Raw genomic sequence first — 23,141 nt, 5'->3', positions numbered from 1 at the left:
ATGTTAAATATATTTCAAAAATCTATATCAGATTAAGACAGAGGCATGTGGGAAATCTTAGGTTTATTTGAGTTTCTTTTCATATAATTATGTATTAAATTGAATGTATGACCTACCTACTAACTATAAATATATCAATCTATTTAATTTATTGTTTACTTTATAGAATACGAAATAAATAACAATTGACATTATTAACAAACCCCTTTATATCTGCAATCAGATTGTTCATCTTTATTTTGAAATGTTTTTTGTATAAGAATCTCTTGAGAGCATAACCTGTACCTCTTAACCTCTGCTCTTCCAACTGCCAAATTTAAGTATTTACAGCTGTCTTAAATTAATTGACATATTTACATTCTTTCAAAATGTAAACATGGAAAATTTGGAAGCCCATGGGGCGTAGCCCAAGGGAAATATGATAATTAAATGATATAATATTGCATTGTCATCCATTTGTGAGCTATGTTTCAAGTTTCAAGTCTCTAGCTCATCGGGAAACATCTAAATTTGCAAGAAAGCGATTTAATAAAAACAAGCCCATGGGGCGTAGCCCAAGAGAAATATGAACATGAAATGATATAATATTGCATTGTCTTCCATTTGTAAGCTATATTTCAAGTTTCAAGTCTCTAGCTCATCGGGAAGTTAGTATAAAATTGATTGCAAAATTTGTACCGGACAAGAAAGCGAGCTAATATAAACGTTTTAAAATAGGTACTTATTGATGTGAAATCTTTAACATAGTTTTTGAGACATTAAAACAAATTAGTGATTTTATTATCAATAGTTTTTATTATAAGCATATTAAAATATATTTTCAATGACACCTCTAAGTTAATTGTAAAACTTGAGCTTGGGTCGAAAAGAATTTTTTTAGGCCCTAGTGATGAAATGTACTATTTCGTCATACTGCTGCAAAAACAGCTGTTTTTTTATACATTCTTTGCGGCTCTAAAGTATAATTTTTACTAATTAGGGAGTAAAATCAGCTGTTGTAAACAGTTGTAAATTGCGATTGTAGCAATCGCATGGATCGAAATTATTTATCGATTGATTTATTAGGTAAGGTCTTAACTTATTGATTTATTCTTGCCAATAGTTCGACATATCGTATTGTCTATCGAATGAACACGCTTTTTGTACAATAAAGCTTACAGTCTCCAAGGAGGGAATGAACCTCATGCACTCAGGGACGGACTTGTATCGTGTTTAATTTCCCCAGAGCTGTTCGGAATCTTCAATTTCGTCCCATGTTTTAGTCTGTTTTAGCTATAGTTAGTCTAGAATTTTGCGAGTTCATTCGGGGTTTTATTGATAGAAAATACGCATTTTTGGGGTATCCAAATTTTATTCTTTAATAATTGTTTGTTGTACCAAGAAAAATCAGTCAAATTAATATATTTTTTATTTTGGCTTTTTCACATGAGAGCGTTGACTATCACATTTGACCAACTTTAACCTGCATAAAACTGGCATTTTAAGGGATTAAGTTGTTAGTTAGCTTTTTAGGATTACTCAAGTCGAAATAAAAAATGAAATGATGAGGAATTATATGAAATTACTAGAGTGTTGGCTTTACTAAATAGAAAATTAGTTAAGTTTAGTACTCAATCAACTTTCATAGACTTGTCATAAGGCTACTTGTTGCTAGACTGCCAGAGGTTTAATGCGTTCTGAAAGACCACCATGCTTGAAAAATTAAAGCCTTAATAGTGGTTGTGGAAAAAACAAAAATTAGTTAATAATTGTGACAATTTTACCTCCTACATTTTAAAATATTACTAAATTTCTTTTGGAAAAACGATAATTTACTGACACTATTTTTACGTGTACAAATGATACCAAGAAGTACTGATCAATATCTAAAACATAAGCTGCTACAGTGAAACTTTTAACATAAAAAATTAACAATAATCTATACACATAATCGACTATGATCGTAGGAATTAATTGATAACCACTACAGAAAACTCACATAGAAATACTGCAAACCATTTAAAAAAATTAAGTAATCCTATTTAAAAAGCGTTGAAATTAATATAGTTTAGAGAACACGATTTTATCACAAAATAACCTATACATTTCTGGTAAATAGATGTAGTGTCGACTCCGTCGGTGTCATAAATTAAATTCAACCCTAGGGACTTAAGGTGCAATAACATCCTAATAAACATTGGAAAATGCAACATCAGCGAGAAATATCCATTAATTTCGCGAATGGAGCATCATGTTTAAAAATTTATATTTCGATATCGCAAATTCAGCGCCAAATGAAATGTTGATTTAGGTAAATCTGAAAGCAAGGAACTGCATTGTGCTAAATCAGCGGATTTACATTGTATTGTCGCTAAATATTTCCTGATATAAAATTTATCAATCGGTTCCAAAAGTGGTTAGTGATAATTTTATGAAATTTCGATTTAACTGTATTTTACTGCAAAAATAGCTTACGAGTGTGCTAAAATCATTTTTACAAGATAATGACTTTACTTATTAATAAATTAGCAGGATATTGTTGCGGTCTCATTTAATTGCAGGAATGCTTTTTTGGTGGTAAAAATTAGCAGTTTAAACACATATTTTAAACAAATAGCTTTAGTTAGTATATAGATACTGTTTGCCCTTTAGGACACAGTAACCGGTTTAATAGACATTTTTGTTATCAAGGTCTCAGTCAGCAGAGGTGTGCCCCAGGAATTGGGTGCGATTCTCTTCCTCATCTTCATTAATGATGTTCCATCCAGCTTGAATCTGTGTAATAACTTGTCTAGTCAGTAATATTCGTGTGTGTATGTTATATTATAATTTTCGAGTTAAGTTCGTGAGTCATGAAAATCAATGGTAAATGCTCAAGGATAGTCATGGAAAGTCACATTTTCTGTAGACTCCCCGCGAACGTTTTCTCTGTAAACTTACTTGTTTAGGAGCTACATTATGCAGAATGTACACAGGAAGTATTTTTTCTTATTTATAACAGGCTGAACTCCTAAACGAGTAGCTTTAGAGAAAAAGATGCCAAGAATAAAAACGTTTTTAAATTGCATTTACTTCCTAAAAATCATAAGATACAGGGTGTTCCATGATAATAATCAAAGTTAGCGGCCATATTGGGAAAGTTTTTTTCATTTCGGCCAAAATTGTTTAATATCTCTGCTTTAATATATCTTAACGTTTTTTAAATATCTCTTGTAACTTTTGAATAAAACAGCTGGCACACTTACATCAATCACCCTGTATACATAGTAATTTTTATAGTACTACTTAAAAATGATAGTACCGTACCTTGATCACGATTCTTGTAGTGTGATCAAACGGCGCTTCACATTGGATGGTTGGGGAACGTCAGCCAAAGTTTCATTTTATGTCCAGCTATCTACGTGTCCTCTCCTATGTTGGACGAGGGTGACACATTCCAATGCAATTTTAGGGTTAAATATACTTTTTGGCGACGTTTGATGTGTTCCAAACCCTTAGATAAAAATCTGTCTCGGTTTTCTACGTGTTAAGGCACTGCGGGTTTTAAATTGTAATAAAATGTATACTTTACACACACCATGAAATGATTTTTAGTGTTCAAGTAACTGCGACCAGCACCATTGCATAGAGGGATATCTCTTTTTTTTACAATCGAAGTTTTAAATTATTCCTAGTATTGTAAAAATGTTATTTTTGGAAAAATGACTAATATCAGAACGGAACTGGAATGGGTCATAAAGATAACAGATCACATAACCGGCCTAAATCCTATACTAATAATTTTAACATATGGTCGGGACAGTTCCATTTAAGTAATGTTAAATAATATTGACTTTCAGGCCAGTGACATAATTTGTTTATGTTTATAATCCAAAACAGTTCCGTTCTAGTATTCGTAAAAAAATATTACAATAATCAAACATGTGTAGATGATATCACCAATTGATTTCAAGATGGAATCTTATCATCAGCTGTTTAGAATGTTTAGTTGGTGTTGTTTGGATTCGACATGCGAAAGTAAGGTATCCAAGGCCACCATTGCTGAAATTCCTCGCCGAAGATGTACAAATGACCTTGAGCTAACGAGATAGACCGGTCTCGATGGTAGTGAGTGACCTTGACCCGTCAATGGGCTACCAAATCCTGATGTTCGAGGATATGCTCTGTTGTCGGAAACTTTATTATTTAATATAACCTGTTGTGGCACGTCTAGCCACTAGACAGTTATTTTGATTTACAGTGACAACTAGATATGCTATGTTTGAGCGAATTTCCCATGAATAAGAAATTACCGTAGGTCTGATGACTCGACACCGATTTACATTCGTTTTCTGGTCCCTAGAGGCCAAAAACACCATCCTTTCAAATCCATATAGGTACCATATATCCGTAAACACGCTAACTCGAGCAAAGACTATTCGTTTTTGATTAAATTTGCTATACACGTGTAAACCTAGATTTTTTCGAACGAATTCGCAAACCAGCATGATCGGACCATAGGAACGGGGATTTATGGGGAAAAATTATTTTCTAATTTATTTATAAACAATTCTGTAAATAAAAAAAAATTCAATTAAAAATTCTCATTTTATTTTTTTGAGAACAAGTAAACTGTTGTAGATTGCTTGCTTGATAATATGATGTAAAAATTTGGCAAAAAACTAACTTACCTTGTTTTTTAAATAGGGAATAAGCATGACAATTTTAATGTGATATTTTAGTGAAAATCCAACCAGGCAAACGAAGTTCACTTACTTTGCAGGTTTGCTGCGACGAGGGTATTTCCTTGTGTTATTTTTTATCGCAATGTCTAGAATGTGTGATTAAGGGCCGGTTGCTGAGCTCCGGATCTATAAGTTCTGAACTTATTGAGTCCAGGACTCAAATAAGCTCTCGGATCTAAATCGTCTTGCTGAGTGTTGGATCTATCTCTGAAACTCCAGGATCTATAAGTCCTGGACCTATTTGAGTCCAGAACTTAAAGCAATAAAAATTGAGGGAATCGTAGAGTATTTGGCGTTGTGATGTTGGCAGTGGGTGATAGCCGGCCGTGCCGTGCCGTCTGCTCCCCACCTCGTAAACTAGAGATTAGTAAAATTTTTATGTTAACTGTTATTATAATCATTACTATCCTACATTATCATTCTTGTTTGGTTTAGGTGTATTTAAAAATACATGTATGATAAGGTCATGTTGAAAACTTCTGAGTTAAAAGTAAAAACAACTTGTTTGTTGTTTTTGAATTGCTTTTATATCTAACATTTTTAAATGGTTCTTTATTTTTACATGCAGTATAGGCTAAAATTTATTTCAAAATCATTCATTTGTAATTTTGGTTGTGAATAAAGTAAGTTGAAATACATTAAAAAAAAAATAAAATAAAAAAAATAGTGTTGTACAAACTGCGTTAATAATTACTTAAACAAAGAGAACGAAAAATGACATTTTATGTTGTTATCTTCATATCCATTTTAGGAGCGCTGTGTCATCTTTATGCATGATTTTATACTTCATAAGTTTTTTTATATTTTATAGGTTTTTATAAGATGATTGTTTTCAATTAAAGTAATACCAATTTATAATTAACGACAGTCCTCTCTTCTGAAAAATGCGTACCAAAGGTCAATGACGTAAAATATCAAGATGATGTTTGATTTATTCGAACAATCTTACATACCGGGTGTCCCATATAATAACTTCCCATCAATAAGGTTTGAACGCTGCATATCCAAACGAGCATCGATACACGTTACTAGGGTAATATAAAGTACTTTTTGGTTGTATTTTGAATTTCACCCCCACCGCCCAAGTAGGGGTTGCTGGGGATAAATTAAAAATTTTAAACGACAATCCTTATCAAGTAACACATAATTTTAAGGAGTTTTAATAAAGGAAATTAATTAATGCCACAAATTTGAATTTAACACGACGAATAAAAAAAAGTTATGGTAAGAAATGTTAGACGTTAATTTAACTTGAACTTTACATTCCTTCACGTTTATTTTTTCATGACTATATTTTTAAATAACCTTCAGTTCACGTGAGGGTGGTGTCACGTTCATCACCCTACCCCAAATACGGGTTGCCGGTGGTATTTTGATTTTTAATACCAGCCCCTATTTGGTATTTCAAATTCAAATATATATTTAAAGTCAAGTTAAAAGGTACATTACATTACCCTGGTCACGTGTACTGAAGAGTATTTGAAAATTTAAAGTCATGAAAAAAGAAGTCATGAAATAAAAGTGATGGAATTAATTAACATCTAACACATTTCTTGCCACAACTTTAAAAAAATTTGTCGTATCAAAGTCGAATTTGCAGCATTAATTTCCTTTTTTAAAGTTCTTTTCTTTTCATAAAGTTAAAATGGTGTGCTACTTGATACGGGTTGCCTTTAAGGAAACTTAAGTTACCCCTAGCTACCCCTATTTGGGGGTGGGGGGTGAATTTCAAAATACCACCAAAAGATAATTTTCATTGCCCTAGTAGTGTATCGAAGCTCGTTTGAATATATGCAGCCGTTCAAAAATTAACCATTATTATTAGGGGAGTATTATAGGAACCCGGTATATACATTTTACATAATAGTTACGAAGCGCCATCGACATTGTTTAACACCCCAGGAAAAATTCCTGCTTTCGTCCATTCCCCTTCAGGAAATTTAAATTATGCCCTTCATATCTTGCATATTACCTTTGGTGCCTTATGGATAACTCTACAAGCAGTAGACTCTGACACAATGGAGAAGATCTCCAGTTTCCCTGTAAAAAGTCATGTCAGGAAAAAAAAATACGGAATGCTGTGTGGAGCTCTTTTATTATAAACCCTTATTCCTGGAGATAGTAAACGTAATATATTTTGAAAGATGAAATCATCCTGAAACTCTTCTTCAGATAACACGAGCAATGGGTTAAGTGCACGACCGAGATGTCTTGTCTTGGTCTACGTTGTAGTGCTTTAAAAATGGCAAAAATCCAAATTATTTTATGATAACGATGCGCACAAACTGACTTCAAAACCAAAACTGAGGCGTTTATACTCGGTTAAGTCTAGGATCTAGTTTTAAATCCTGCCCCTGGCGAGGATCTAAAATCGTAGTGTTTTAAGTTCTGGACCTAACGGATTTTGCTAGATCCTGGTCCCAGCAAGAGACGAGAATCTAAATTAAGTTCTGGACTTATAGGTCTTTGACTCAGCAAGTCAATTTTTAAACTCCAGAGTCTAACCAGCCAAATAAACTCCGGAGTCTAATAAGTTCTGGACTTCGCTAACGCCCTATCTCAGCAAGCCATTTCTTAGACTCCAGAGTCTAAAGCCGGTTTAAGTCTAGAACTTAGCTAAATCCCGAGCTCAGCAACCGGCCCTAAGACTAAAGACTCTTAGTAACTTAAACGACCCCACAGCCACCTCTGTATTAGAGGTGGCTGTGACGACACGTTTGCCTTTCCCAAGTCTTTATTTAAAATTATATTTATTTAGCTTTGTCTTTTTGCAAAAACATGTCTTTATGGTATTATAGTATCCGGATTACTAATCAATATTAACAATGTGGTATATGCCTGTAGTAATCCAATGATCGCATTTAGTACTAATTAGGTTACCTTTAGTGACGCATCATCTGTATGTACTGTACTTAAGTTCACGTATGTCTTCTTGTGCTTAAAATCGTTACCATTAGGTTTTACACCATTTTTAAACTAAACAATACTGTCTATGAATTTCAATCACGCTTATTTGTAAGGATATTTGAAGTAATTGTGGGTGTCGATATAGTCAGCAGTGTTGTGTACAGTTATTTATTTATAGTTTACATCCGAGTTCATTCATGTTGTGTTTATAGAGTTTAACATTGTGTGATGTTGCTGTTGAGTGTACACGTGATGAACAGAAGCGATCATTCTTGTTCTTAGCGGTTCACTCTTTAAGATTTTGGCATAAAAAGTGGCGAATGAAGAGACTCGGTAAATAGAAGCTCTGCAATTCCCAAGTTTCACGTAGAATGCAGCAATTATAACCATTATTCACAATATAAAAGTCATTCAACAAATCATGATGTGATTAAACAAACTACGAGCTAAAGTATCGATAGTATCACAGTATTTGCACAAGGCAGTTTAGTCTACAGTTGATTCCTCATCATCTTGTGGCTAGCGCAGGTTTTTTAGTGTGTATGGCTTAGCCTCAACTAAATACAAGGCCGCGGAGTTGATGTGGCAACGTCGCACCGGCCTGTTGCCATGGTAATGACAGTAATAACAAACGCAGACGCTCCATTATCAGCTGCTGTTGCGGTTCGCCGGGACTGCAGTGTTGCCACTTGTCTCGCCGCGGTCTTGTATTAGAGGTGGCGTTGCTTGCACTGTATGACGAGTATCGATTATAGTACAGGCTCATCGACGGGATCAGAATGGATTATCTTCCAGCAACTGAGGGTGTCGCAACATTCTGGGAAGGCCGTCTGGGGCGTCCCTTGGACCACTTCACAGCCAGACTGTTCTCTGATGATCGGACACCTGGGGAAATACAGAGTTTGAGGTAGGACACATAAGGGAGAACAGAAAAGAAGAAAGAAATTGAGAAGTTTTTGAATGTTTACCTTTTGTATTCAACCCATATTGAAAATGAGGTAACCTGATTTTTATGGTTGGCATTAATTTCGGTACTAAATTAGTGTTTATGCTGTACGTGGGCATAATATTAGCCTATCTACGGAAGTCAGTAAATTTAAATTTAACAAACTAAAAAGTACATTTATTTGTTCACATGCAAGTGAAAATACGAAACGTGTCGGAAAAATCTGTCGATTTGACAATACGCCAACCATGCGAAAATTTACTTTTGAATTAATATTAAATACAATAGAATGCCCATTTAAAAGAGTAAAGACTTCATTTTATTCACACCTTTTTTAATATTCATTGATAAAAAACGTTAAACGAATACTTATGCAAAATCTTATCCCTTCATGCCCAGGGTAGTGATAACGTTAATTAATTAAGCATTACAACCAATTTGTTCTAGTAAAACTGATATTGATTTAGAATATAACTACTGTATTATTGAATATTGATGAGAGAATACTTAATCAACTAATTCCTAACATCACAGCATTAATTAACAGCAGTTTTAATTACTGTTCAACTTACGATTCCACTTGTATTCTTCCTCCCTTCATGCATGTTTTTCTCTCACATCTCACCTTGTCGTACCACACTCGTCCTAGTGTATAGCGTTGTGACCCTTCAACGCAGAACTCTGTAAAAATGGTTATTAATTATGCCTTTTTTCAACCACTGCATGGAAATGATTACATTGCCATAGCTGTAAACAGTACGCAAAATATGTCATTGAAGCTCTAGTGCGGGAATGGATAATTCCCGCTCGCTAAATCAGCTGATTTAACAGTTAGCGTTTCTACTTTCTACACCAACGGCAGCCACGGCTCAGGTACGTTAACAACCGATAAGCCAATAACATAAAAAAAGAAAAGAAAATACATAACCTAAATGGCATTTCTATATACAACTTAAAAGTTAATCTGTGTGTTATGATAAGTTGATTATAGTGATAGGAAAATTCGTGGGTGTGTAACGAGCACAAACAGTCATTGCCGCTCTCAAAAAGTATGGCCGTTTTGGCTCGACAGTTGTTCTCGAGCGGCAATTACGTACTTTGTGCACTAATACAAAAATAGGCATTTAAATCAGTTTTTTTTTATTTTTTTTTTAGCACAATCCTTATTTTGGTTATAATGTTGGGGAAGTACAGTGATTTGCCCACAAAAAAGTAACTAAAAAAGGGAACAATAATTACATTTTATTATTTTGAAGTTTCGTTTTTGGTATTGGTGATTTTATAGTGTTTGAGGAATTGTGGGCATTTTCCATAACCATCAAAAGACAAAGTAAATAGTAACAACGTAAATTAATTATGTTTGTTTTTTTTTGTTCGTGATGAAAAATGTCCCTAATAATACCACAAACTAGGCTATTAAAGCTAAGCAATATTTTTACATATTCACAGAAATAAAACAAAAAAAAAACTAGTGATTTTATCGTAACACGCTAACACCTAAGTCTTATGAAATACATTCAGATCACACAATAATCTGCGATGTTTTCGCTAATAATGGTTTTCGCGTCTTAAGGTAAAGATTTCCCTTGTAGGAAGATGCTATTATCACATTTGATTCTCTAAGGACTTCAAAAATGTATTTCTTCTTTAGAAATGAAGAAAAAAACACTTATGCATGTAGGGTATTTTAATTGTACTTAATTTACTTGATATCTAACTCAGATTGCAGCAGTCTAATTGCTTTTGAAGAAATAAACCCCGTTTTGTATATATTTTCTTTGTAAAATGGTGTTCTAGGGAACTACGCTTAAAAAAAGAGTTGAACGAAAAGTGGAATAGCTGCGTCTTGGGAATATTAGAGGAAATAAAGCTCTCTTTTGTTTTACAAGCCCCAGGCTTTCTTGTCATTTCTTAAAAATAAACACTCCTTATCGTTACAGCTTAATTTTCATAGAACTCTTAAGAAAGTGTTTGAATAAGGTACGTGCATGTTATACTTACATGTCTTTGAATGGATGTAAGTTTGTATAATATTGTCAATTTCACTAAAACCCTTTTCTTTTGTGGTGTTCTGAATAGTTTTTTTTAATCTATAACCATCTTAGCACGCTAGTTCTACCTCGGAACTGGCTTACACTTTGCTTCAGCTAGTCCTAGGGGGCCACGGCATTATCACATGGATAAGTCCCATTGGTGATTTGCGGGATTTGGACCCGGGACCTCAGGCTTAGAAGCCCCGCGCTCTTCTACTAGGCCAGCTATGGTCTAGCTGGAGCTCGCTGTTCTGAATAGTAACCTTGACATAGCGTACCGTAAATGCAGCTCACCAATTCGTGGGAGGTTTTGATTACTGAGAACTATAGCCTACTAATCTTCCATCTTTGTACCTGTGGTTGGAAAATATAAATTCAGTAGCATATCAGCTGCGTAATTTGATTGGTCACAGACTACTGCGTCGTAGCATTATCTCTTCGTTAAATTTATTGGTGATTGGCAAGATTCAATCCCCTAACTCTAACTACTTAAAAACACGCTTAACTATTTGTATCTGGTACTGTTTATGTACTTCAACCGAATATTACATATTTTCAAGTTAAGTTTCACAAAATGTAATTAGTTGACCAAAGGAGATTCTGTTCAAAGTCCTAATTTGATTGCATCTGGATACCACTTTGCTTTAATTGCAACATTGTAACCGACCCGGCCCGTACAAGACTCTAGCTGACTTTAATTAACTTTCGTGCAATCAACTTTCAATTTTAAATACTTTGTCACACGAATTCCACCTTTGATGAGTATTCTCTTCAAATTTTACAAGCGCTTAATGCCACTGATGGATCTAACATATGGATTTCAAAAGATAACACTTAATACTGTAGCCGGAGTGTACCTAATTAATTATACTCATTAAACATATTAATGTTTGAGTACAGTCAGTAATCAAACATTGGTTGGGTGTTATCGTCAAAAGTATTCTCTTAAAATATACTTATATTTATACACTCAAAATATTAGAATATAGGTACGCATTTAAAATTTTGTATCGCAATTTTATAGAAGAATAAAACAATAATTAAAAAGTAACTGTTATAGTGAGTTGAAACTTACCTTTTTTGCATGTAAAACTTCCCAATTGCTTAACGAAACCTGCCAAAGTAGCGCCCATGGTAATACTACAAAGATAATTTATAGGAAACACAAGCTTCTTTACATCGTTGCTTACTCATGACAACATTCTCGTCTTGAATGAAACATGTTTTTGATAACGGAAACTAATAAATTATTATACACGGCCACTAACTTATCTGTTACTTATTGTGATAACACGTTTTAATAGAATGTGTTGAAGAAATCTAATATATACATCTGAAATATTTTACCAATCGATTTCCTTAATACTGTTTACACCTATTGACAAAGTGATATTCTAAAAAATATTACCAAGATTTTGGCATTTTTCAAACGTTTAATCTACGTTGATTTTTTTTTGCATGCCTAAACTTGCTTTCAGACAATTTAAAAGTGAAAATATCATGTTTGAACACATCAAGAAGTCAGTAACCTCTTCCTTATGATTTTATAAGTAGAAATACATTACTGTAAATTAACTGGAAATGTATAAGATATTCTGAAAATCCGATATATCAGAGAAACCCTTTAAAATGAAGGCATTTTTGTGTATTTATCATATCTTCATATAGGAACACATTTTAAATATAATGCGAGAAAAACTATAAATAATAAATCGGTTCTTTCTTATATTAGCATTTATTTAAAATATTTTACTTGTAACAAAATTTAAACAATAAATTATTTTTGTAATTACTATACCGGTTCTAAGTATGTTAAAAATACAGAAGATTCATACAAAAATATCCAATGTCTGGTTTGGAGTTTGATATCGTTTGATTTTTCAGTCACTCATCGTCACATTTACCGGGTAGATTAATATATCCCAATTAGAAATAAAAAACTAAATTTTAAATATAGTTTATTTTATTGTTGAATTAGTTCACTTATAGTATATATACATGTATGCAATTTGTATTATTCATATTTATATGCAATGAAGGTATTTTTAGGCATTTCACAAGCTACAACATATTAACGTTTAACATCAATACAATATATTCCATAGCTCGTAAAAAGTAATAAAGAAATTCATAACAGATTTAATAGTCCATTTTATAAGTTATTCAACCGATATTTAATTTGGAGTCACTGTCACTGTCCGATGAGCCTCTAGGTATTGGCTCACCATCGAAGCCGCACATCATGTATTGTTGGGTTTTTTCGTCGTACCATTTATCTCCTTGGTTAAAGTATTCACCATCAACGTAACACCCACCTGTAAGTACGACCGTAACATTAATAACTATCGTATGAAAGAATGTTTATTAAGTTAACTAGCTGTAAACCACTGGTTTCATCCCGTTTGACTTCATAAGTATTATAGAAACTATTGATTGGTAAGCTGAAATAAATAAAACGTAATACAGTAATACAAACAGATAATTACACCTGAGTTTAATAAGGTGATAAATTAAAAGAATAACAAATGAATAAGTACAGCTGAGGTATTTAAGGTGTATGGAAAGTTCTCTTTAGAAAGGAATTACGACCTTAAAGGGCAATTTATGTAAGAATGGATAGTTTTGCGCAAGGTTTTTCGTCATGACGAAAATTTTAAGTATATGTTTTATGGGGGTGCGACTTGTAGTTTTCTCAAACGTTCATGGGTACTTTGGGAGTTATATATGTATGAAGTATAAGTTGGGTGGATTTTGTTCAAATATATTTTTTAAATATATTACAACAGCTTGGCCTCGCCTAGTATTGATGCGCAAAAGTAACAAATTAAAATTTGTTCACCTTTTTTAAGAAACAAATTTAGATAAATTTATCAAAATTTCGTTCTAAGGCGGTTTGTGGCAGGCACTTTAGTGAGGGTTTAGTTGAATAGTACACAATCTTCACTACTGCTAAAAATTGATAGATATCTATTTTATGTAAATATCGTCGCTGCAGCAAACCTGCAAACGAATCAAATTTCCATTAATTTCGGCTGATTAGATTTTTACTGAAGTGTGTTCTTAAGCTTTTTAGATTTACTTCATATTTAAATAACATCATATTTAATGCGTAACTTACCAAGGTTTTCTGTTACGAGGAACGAAGTGTTTTTGAAAAATGTAACAGTATAGTAGGCCCAATATACAAATCTATATATATAAAAGAGGAAGTATGTATGTATGTACCCTATGGACTCTGAAACCACTCAACAGATTGCAATGACATTTTCAGCCATAATTAAGAATTATTTAAGGACTAGGCGAAACCCGTCGAAATCGACGGTTAGGGGCCTCCTCGTTATTTAATATAATTATATGGTCGTGTGGCTTCATTGGCCATTTCAATATGAAAAATCATAAGGTGAACATGGGAAACTCCAGAGCCACTGGGGCGGAGCCCGAGAGTCCGATCAGAATAAAAACTACTTAGTTTTCCTATTTCATGCCTAAAGAATCGGTGTACCAAATTTCAGCCTCCTAGGTAAATGGGAAGTGGGAGAATTAGTGATGAGTGAGTGAGTGAGTGAGTGAGTCAGTCAGTGAGGGCTTTGCCTTTTATATATTTAGATAGATGGTTTGTGTGAAGTTTGGTGCAGATCCGTCAAAAGCGTTTGCCCCAGTAGCTCTGGAGTGTCCCATGTTAACCTTATGAGTAGGCTACTTATATTTAAATAGAATTAAAGAATCTTAACAGCTTTTTCAACAAAAAATTTGATTCTGTGATGATCAATAGCATTAAAAGGTTACAAGATGTACCAACAGGGTGCAGCACTATTAATTGTCTAAATTTATGACAACAGTGGCTAATTTCAACCAAGCAGCTGTGATACAAAATTAGAACTGTCAAAGTAGGATTGTTTACAGTTATGTAGATTATGTTTTTAATTTAATAAATAATTTTTTATAGTGTATGAGTAAAGGGTTTTATTTTTTAAGTGCGTAATTCATAAACTTATTGACTTTCTTTTTTCCAAAATGTTTATAAAAACCTATGGTTTATTTCCCAAAAAATAATGTCTGGGAAACGAAAGTACCTAGCCAGTTAAATGTTTAGGGTAATACTTTTAGTAGATTCCTAAAAGTGTATCTACACACATCAGATCTATGGAATAATAATCATTCTCTTAAGCGTTCTCTTCCCGTTGCGAAGTACGGGTATGGTGGCTAAAAGTACAGTATTAAGTTTAAGTAGTATATTCATAAACATGAAAACTACAGCAGTTTACTTAAAAGAAAAACAGTATCATGCGATATACTGTATAAATGTATAATTTTTAGATTAATATTTTAACCATTGATATAAAAATTTTTACTAACGTTAAGTTAATTAAGTTAAGTGTAAATAAGTTTAATTAAAAAGCTAATATTAAAATTTATGGTTCAATATAAAAAGTAATTTGTTTTGTCAAGCTCACTCGATGGTGTTAATGGAAGTGGGGCATATTTATGTTTGCAGGGCCAAGATTTGATAGAAAACCAATTTAAAAATTTTAAAAAAATTTAAAATTACTCATCATGGCGTTTTGTATTTTAAAGAGTATGCATACGTTTCTGTTTTATACGGATACTATAACCTTAAATTGTTAACAAGTCTATAAATACCTGGAATAACTGGAATCACGCCTGGAAACGTAATTTTTAATCTTTCTTAGCATAAAAGCAATAATTTACTCTTAACGCCTTGTTGAGTATATACACGTAACATTTCCAATAAGACTAAAGCTTATAGCCAACAATGAAATAATATATCAGCTGTGATGAATCGATACCAAAGAAACCAGTGATTAAGTGAAGAAAACAAGGATACCAAATTATAAGCAAGTTTTGTACGTAAACAGCGTCTCTCAATTTTGTAATTTGCACTGCGTATAAAAACCCGGGTATTTTACGTTATATATGTGCGCCTCTATTCAGTTCATCTATCATGTTTAAATTACATTTTTAACTTTTTGTACTATAGGTTGTCTTGCAACACAATTTTTATCAAGTTTCCAGAGTTAGATACCAAAATGCAGTTTCGAAAATTATATTAAAGTCATTTATTACAAGATCAATTGTGTTATGTACCTGAGCCAAAGAAATACCTCCATAGAGCTTTAAATGGGGTCAATATAATATTACCCATTTAAAACATACTGAAAAAATAAACACTTAATGAAATGAATACAACAGAGAAGATGCTAGGTAGTATATCTCAAACGGAAGCAAAACATGAAATGTTATGAAATACGTTATCAATTTAATAGAATGTCTGATAAGACGGTTGGATTTTTGATCAGAACAATTTTAAAACGAATCTTATTACAGTAGAGGTTTTTTATTATGCTATCCCGCCGCAACAAACCTGCAGACTGGGCGAATTTCATTCCTGATTGGATTTTTACTTAAGTGTTTCCTTAAACATGTCATATTTATTTCCTTGTTCAAAGGAGGCAATAATTTGTGTTTTTAAAGTAAATTGTTAATAGCTTAAGGTAAAATAAACAAATCTTTGGCACAATAGAATATTTTGTATTATAGACGACCAGTTCCCAGCGTTTACTAGTCCAGTCGTGTATACTAGTGGAATAGTTTTAAGTTTGATATCCCCCGGCTTCAGGCCTGGATTAACCCTGGAATTCTAAATTCATCGGTTGGATACTAGAGGCAATGCGAATTCTCGGAAAATATGCTCGGAAAGTTTACCTGCAAGGGGTTCTTTTCGTCATTCACAGGTTTTGAGTAGTAGGCCTACTTATACTATAGAGGTGAAAGTATATAACAGAAGGACTTTTGATAAGACTAGACTTACTATGTTAAAGCTCTTGTCAGTTTTGGAATCGAAATGTACTTACTGTGGAGTGCACTAATATAAATTACTGATTTCCGACGAAAAAGCCAAACTTTTAACCATGTCAATCTAATAGTACGACCCTTTGTAAACTAAGGAATAGACTTACCAACTAGAAGATTTCTGATGAATTCATTGATAAATCTGATGCTTGTTTTTCATGTCTAGTTCATGTTGGGGACGCAATGCCGCGTGCCGAGTGCAACCAGCGCCGAGTGCAACTAGCGCCGAGTGCAACCCGCGCTGTGGCCAAAGCCGTGCATCCAGCGCCGTTTTGTTTGATAATTCTAATAATGCAAAAGTGACGTGGGGCATATTAATTTTACTTGACTGCGTTGCATTTAAAAAGTGGCATTTAATAAATTGCTATTAACTTTTGTTGGTTAGTCTATGCTATTACAATGTAGTTCACTACTACACTTTCCAAAATAAACGGTATAAATAATCTGACACATACTTTCTTCCATTAGCTTGTCAACAAACTTTATCATGGGTAACTATGATATTTAATATGTAAAATTACAAAAGTTGCATTACTTTTGAACCGTAATTTTTACAGGAATGGGTTTCCTTTATTTTGTTTAGAATTTATAAGGATCATAACAGACAAACTTTAATCAGAACAGGTTTTTTTAAATACGATTTTATTTTATTTATGATTTGTTTACGGGTAAATAAGTCACTATAACCATTTGAAGAATTTTGTTTAGAATATAAAGGACTGTTCGGACTATTTTCGACCAATCTTGATTTATCCATTACTTCTTGGATTTTTATGGAAAATTCTTAATTAAAAACCGAATTCAAGAAAATGAACAACATGAACAAAATGAAACAACTGGATATATCATGGATTAGTACCTACATACAAAATATCATCAAAATCGGAATACAGGAGTCGTCTGTAGCTCAGGCTACACAGATACGGACACATATCTATTCGAAAACCACTTTATTGTGTTTTTGTGCGGCAAAACGGATATATCCACTCAAAAACGTCAAACTCGAAAATCTTGACGAACAAATACTTTCTCCATATACTATGTATACGGGGAGAAAGTATAAAATTAACGGAACAAGTATTATAACACCGCATGTGGTATTGAGTTAGTATGGGTATATTTTTGTAAATTAGAATTAACATAACCAACGAAAATTTGTACATATCAAATTACTACTTCGATTCTAAAGGAAGCACTTAGTTTAATGTGGAGTTAGAATATATCCACACTAGTAAACCACATGTTACTGTAATATAATTCACGTTTCATTTCAATCGGACGGGACAGGACGCCATGTTTTAATGTAAACACAACTGTCGGCTTACACATCAAACATAGAATTCTTTAATTTTAACTTAGTTAAACTTGTGGTTTTTAAATGTAGTATACATACTTGAGAAAATATTAACTGAATTTTCAATGGTGGCCCGTGTATTATTGAATAATTGGTTTGAATGAAATCTACAATATGTTTAAGTCACGATTGATCTGTAGATGAGTAATTTTCCAATCCGGGACTTCCAAAAGAATGACTGATGAACATTTGAAAACATCGGTTGGATACATACACAACTTCACGATCAACGTTTAATATCACAGTTTCAGTTTGAAATTGATTCGTTGAAATAAACTGTTCAATCATTACACATGATGTTGTAATTGATGTAAATTGGTTTTGTGAATATTTTCATCCAATTGGTTGATTAGTAAAGTTCTTGAATTCAAAATTTATTCTATGATTAGATTTGCAAGAAACATGTTTCTTGAATCAAATTAAGATGTACAAATTTTTATTGCTTTCCAAAACTAAAATTTAGACAATAGTGCATGACGTTTAAAAACGAGTAGTTTGTGGAAATATTTGCAGTTTCAAAACGAATATTTTAGAGTGTTTCTTTTTCATGCAGTATAATATGGTGCCTGGTACGAATTTTGCGCTTAATTCAATTATTATAATTACACAAACATGTACGTCAATACTACAACATATGGTGGAGTTATTTTCATATACAGCAAGGTCACCATTTCAGTCGTGTTTTAAAACCTGTAGCAGTCATACATAGTTATACTGAGCGTCCAACCCAACCATCTTGCAACAGAGGTAACGCTAGACGTTAAGATGTTAGTTTTGCCGTTGTTGACATTCTTTACGTCTCTTCAAGTGGTGACTTCACAACCTCTATCCTCTTCTGTCGCGCAAAACTTTGCCAACAACCTAAAAAATAAATATTCGATATCGTGTAATCGATCAAAGGATTGTGGACGTACTAAACATTGGACATTGACATTTGAGGGCGCTGAAAATCCTGAACGAATCGAAGAACAGGTACAAACCAATATTGATAGATATTCGATTGAATTCAAAAAAGTTCTTGTACATGTTAAGTCATATTTTATTATCGGCAGGAGTAAAAGCGATTTGGAAGCATTGTTTAATGTGGAAATTGAGTTGAGAATTGTAAGAGTCAATGACCGTAGTTGTACCATAGAGTTTAACGTTCTTGGGGGGGCGTGGGACTTTCGCTTTTATTTCAGAAGAGGCGATACTCCACTGATCACGGATGACAAATTGATAACTGATCTCAACAATATTGCTTTCTCAAAAGCATATAAGGACAAGTTTAATCAATGGTTACAAGAAGCAAAAAATAAGACACCATGCGAATGAACGGTTGAAAATCTTTGTGAGCTGTAACATTAAACCACTTCATAGAAAAACGCTTGTTTAATATACCACCTTAACCATGACCGGATTAAAAATAGAGCTTGTGCAAATATATATATATATATATATATTCATTATAATAGCATAATGTTCAAACATTTCAGCTTATTTTACAAATCTTTTTCACTTTTTGAGAATTAACATCGAGAGTGTCAAATTTTCCCTCGATGATTAAAAAATTATCTAAAATCACTAGAATTGTTCAATGTAGTCCTTAAAAATTAGCCTCGCAGCTGGAATTTGTTCTTTATAAATACTTCGGTTGGAGATTAAATACATGTGTGGCTATTTCAGGTTTTCTGTACATTCCTGAGGAAGATTTATAAAAATGATATTTTTTTTTTATTTTCTTGACCATTTCAAATGTGTCAGTAGATCTGGTGTTTCTGTATTGAATGATTTGATTCTCAACGTGCAAAATAAGAGCTCACACTTTACAGACGTTACACACAGTACACACCCATCCACTACATGATTCCTAATTTAATGCAGTACTTTAAAATATTATATATTACTAGTAGACGTTAGTACATGTGCTTCGCATCGAAAAGAGAATGTGGAAGTGAAAGTGAGGTTCTCCAAATCTGCTGTATGTGGGTATGTAGTTACTCATCCCTAGTTTATTTTAGACACAACACTATATTTTACCGCCAAATTTTATATTACCTTTAAGAGTCCTTGGAGCCTAGACGTTCTAACTCATAAAACAATTAAAGAGCTGCAAAGAAAATTTCTAATCTCACAATATACTAGATATTTAAATCATAATCACTTTGGTGTTGAAAAAATAATTTTAGACGGTAAATAACTCTTCAGCGGCTTTTTGAAATTCACGAAATTAACATTGCTCTTATGGTGGGTAATTCCAAGATGGCCGTTAGCTTCCATGGACTTCCTTGGAGAACAATTCAAAACTACAAAGAACATTCCTAATCTCACACAATTGTATACCAGACTAGCTATTTATTATAATGACTTTGGAGGCCGTTAGCCTCCAAGGACTCTTAAACCTTATAAAGCCATATGTAGATTTCAGTCGTCGTGATTAACTTAAGCCAGATAACTGGATGGCCTACCTTCTTTTGCAAAAGAAGCCAGGACCACTAGATCACTGTTTTTTTTTGTTTTTGTGCCAAATTAAAAAAATATACTTTTCGTTACCCGCTGTGCCTTCAATTGAAGCGTTTCGTATGGAAGAGAGAGGCTATCATCCTAGAGGTTCTTCGTGGTCAGAAGGAGATGTGTAGCCCTCGTTTGTTGTCGAGTCCTTAATCTCCTGACAAATTAAATAGTCGCAGCAGTCTGGAAACCTCAAGTTGGGACTTTTAAAGTAGATTGTGCAGCCCTTCTGCTTCCGAATAATTGGGCATCTGCAATGAGAAATAAATTACATATAACGAAATAAATAGGCATCTAATAGGAATACTTAGGTGTCTATCTGAGGTGTGTATTCGTGGTTGCCATTCATTATGATTGCCGGGTTGTCCTAGCGAAAGAAATAAGTAGCTTTGGTTTGAAATTGTTCCCAGCTATAATTAGGCTTTTTAATAATTAATTAGTAGTTTGCGTGAGAAACAACTGGCCTTATTCGGTCAAGAGCATCACACATGCATTTAGCGAGAATAACGCGTATATCCCAGATTTTCTAAAGAAATACAGTAAAAATACTATTGATATGATTACCTCTATTGAATGATAATGTCAGTAATACACTTTACTCACTGTACCTTGTCCTTAACATTAATTTGATTATAATATTCAATATGAATTTACAATTGCTGTAGTTTTCTAAAGCCTTGTATTTGCATACCTTGATACTACCTACACTAATTAGTATTTAAGTCTATTTACAAGTTATCTGAATTCGAAATTGGCCATTCTAATTTGTAATCGATGTCAATAGTCTTACGAAACTCTGAATATTCTCTTGTGAATAAAGAAAATAGGTGAGCTCAATATTAAAAGATTTCGTATGACTTGCAAACAAATCATGTTTCATTGTCAATCTTTTAGAGACATTATAGCTTAAAGGTAGGCTCTTCTCAAAACAAATCAACAACATGTGTGGACACAACTTCACAATGTTATCAAACAATATTTTTTTATTTTTCACTTTCACATCCTAGGACGCTAAGTTCTAGTCCGGAAATGTTTCAACACATTCAGGCTATTCCTAGAGGGTGGTAGCACTACCACATACACAAAATACATTTGCGATTGGCGGGATTTGAACCCGGGACCTTGGGCACCGAAGCCCCGCGCTCTACCAGTAGGCCAGCTTACTCCCAAAATATCCAGTATAAATACACACAATTACAATGAGAAACGTTACTTACGCCTCACCACGATTACACTAACTTATTAACTTGCAACGAGATTAATACTTCTCTTAAGTTTCAGTTATTAAAATCTGACCTGTCAATGAGTATCTTCCCTCCTTTCAGACATGTCTTTCTGGTACAGGAAAGGTGGTCGTACCATATAGCCCCGACTCTGTGGTGCTGTGTGCCCTCCTGACACATTTCTGTAACACGTTGGATCTACAAGTGACAGCGTTAGTGTTAATGTCTACAATAGTGGAATTTTGTATGAAATCGTTACAAATGCTTGGGAACGTGGTAAAACACCCAGAATCTCTGTGGATGTACCGGGGATTGAACCCAGGGCCGGGGATAGTAGCTAGTACTAGCTACTATCCCCGGCCCTGATTGAACCTGTGCATCTCGCGTCAAAGTCTGAGACGCTGTCTTCCTCTTTGCAGATTCTTACCTCTTAATTATTTATTTTGTACTTATAGTACGTTAGTGCCGTTAGTGGATATTGGTAGGATGTCATGAGATCAATATATTGCAATGCAATTAAAAATAATTGTTGTACGGCCCATATAATACCAGTAAAGCAGTTATTTTATTCATTATAATGTGGACATATTTTTCCATATCCTACCAATTTATAGAGTTTTTTTTTTTATTTGTGTCAGTACTTTCGAATCTTGACGTATGTAAATGAATAAAGTTGGAAAGAGGGAGTACAATTCTTAACTTCTACAATTACGGTATTAGTAATATTTTACAATAATGGATTAAATCCAACATACCTCTTTCCCATATCTTTGATGGCCATTTCAAAATGTTTCCCATAACTTCATTTAAAATAATAAATATTTGGTTGCATCTCCACTAAAATAAATGTGTAACAAACGGTTATAGAATTTTTTTAAGTGTTCATATACTGTCAACTTTGTCATAATTGCATCTTTGAACAGTCTTACACTATTTGCTCGTCGGTTTTGTTTGCAGTGAACTACTTTGAAGTTTTCTATTTATTATCATATCTTATCCTACCATAGGTTAATGATACAAAAAAACTATTTATGTTGTAGGTCTTTTAGAGTAAACACGGGAGTCTGTATCTACGGATGTACTCGATGTAACATGTTTGGGTGTTTTCCCCACAACTCCTCTAGCTAAAGCTAAAGAAGTTTATACGTTCAATAGAATAAATAGGATGTTCTTTGACAAATGATATATAAACAGACTGTGTCATAAAAAGAATAATTCTCCATTTCCACTTGCTTAAAACTCTGATCCTGGGACTAACTAACATGATAAAAGTACAATGAGGCAAAAAAGAAAATCGCAAAGTAAAAATTAACGCTGTATAACATTCTAGTTGAGCTATTTAAGAGTGTATGTGTTACAAAGTCTTACATGCGCCAACAAATATCGTATACAAACAGTTGGTTAACTATTCAGGAGTATTGGCATTGCTTTTGATGCGCCACAAAATATCCTACTATTTTTGTTAAATTTTTGTTGTGTGTGTTGTTAGCTTGACAACACACTTTGATTGGTGTATGACAATTATTTGTATTACTTTAACGATTTAGTCGTAAAATGCTTTCCCACCACTGCATGGAAATTACCACATTGACACACCTGTAAAAATACGCAAAA

General features: G+C 33.4%; 3 protein-coding genes across 4 annotated transcripts in view; 1 reads left to right on the top strand and 2 right to left on the bottom strand.

Moving 5' to 3' along the window:
* Positions 1 to 23,141, top strand: part of LOC129001136 (pseudouridylate synthase RPUSD2-like) — a 566,808-nt gene that overhangs the window by 95,443 nt on the left and 448,224 nt on the right. The window lies entirely within an intron of this gene.
* On the bottom strand, positions 8,217 to 11,796 carry LOC129001146 (venom peptide La1-like). Its single transcript, XM_054428349.1, has 3 exons — positions 11,665 to 11,796; positions 9,129 to 9,237; positions 8,217 to 8,495 (listed from the first exon to the last, which is right to left on the bottom strand). Exons 1-3 carry the CDS (start codon positions 11,720 to 11,722, stop codon positions 8,360 to 8,362), a joined length of 303 nt encoding a protein of 100 aa, XP_054284324.1. The 5' UTR covers positions 11,723 to 11,796; the 3' UTR covers positions 8,217 to 8,359.
* On the bottom strand, positions 12,564 to 22,388 carry LOC129001144 (uncharacterized). The gene is made up of 4 exons (XM_054428346.1): positions 22,283 to 22,388; positions 21,601 to 21,709; positions 20,347 to 20,555; positions 12,564 to 12,904 (listed from the first exon to the last, which is right to left on the bottom strand). Exons 1-3 carry the CDS (start codon positions 22,323 to 22,325, stop codon positions 20,393 to 20,395), a joined length of 315 nt encoding a protein of 104 aa, XP_054284321.1. The 5' UTR covers positions 22,326 to 22,388; the 3' UTR covers positions 12,564 to 12,904; positions 20,347 to 20,392.

The sequence above is a fragment of the Macrosteles quadrilineatus genome, unplaced genomic scaffold (assembly GCF_028750875.1).
Source record: "Macrosteles quadrilineatus isolate MER2022 unplaced genomic scaffold, UCM_ALF_1.0 Scaffold_8__2_contigs__length_117827958, whole genome shotgun sequence".
Taxonomy (NCBI): Eukaryota; Metazoa; Arthropoda; class Insecta; order Hemiptera; family Cicadellidae; genus Macrosteles; species Macrosteles quadrilineatus.
The sequence above is the reverse complement of the archived record's forward strand: the minus strand, read 5'-3'. Positions and strand labels throughout refer to the sequence as shown.

What these genes read in the sequence shown, in the direction of transcription:
- LOC129001146 (XM_054428349.1), bottom strand. Translation starts at nt 11,722, where the DNA reads ATGGGCGCTACTTTGGCAGGTTTCGTTAAGCAATTGGGAAGTTTTACA. An exon ending in AAGTTTTACATGCAAAAAAG is followed by an intron (nt 9,238 to 11,664) that starts GTAAGTTTCAAC and finishes CCATTTTTACAG; the next exon opens with AGTTCTGCGTTGAAGGGTCA. An exon ending in GGAAGAATACAAGTGGAATC is followed by an intron (nt 8,496 to 9,128) that starts GTAAGTTGAACA and finishes GTATTTCCCCAG; the next exon opens with GTGTCCGATCATCAGAGAAC.
- LOC129001144 (XM_054428346.1), bottom strand. Translation starts at nt 22,325, where the DNA reads ATGGGAAACATTTTGAAATGGCCATCAAAGATATGGGAAAGAG. An exon ending in ATCAAAGATATGGGAAAGAG is followed by an intron (nt 21,710 to 22,282) that starts GTATGTTGGATT and finishes AACGTGTTACAG; the next exon opens with AAATGTGTCAGGAGGGCACA. An exon ending in GGGAAGATACTCATTGACAG is followed by an intron (nt 20,556 to 21,600) that starts GTCAGATTTTAA and finishes TTCTCATTGCAG; the next exon opens with ATGCCCAATTATTCGGAAGC.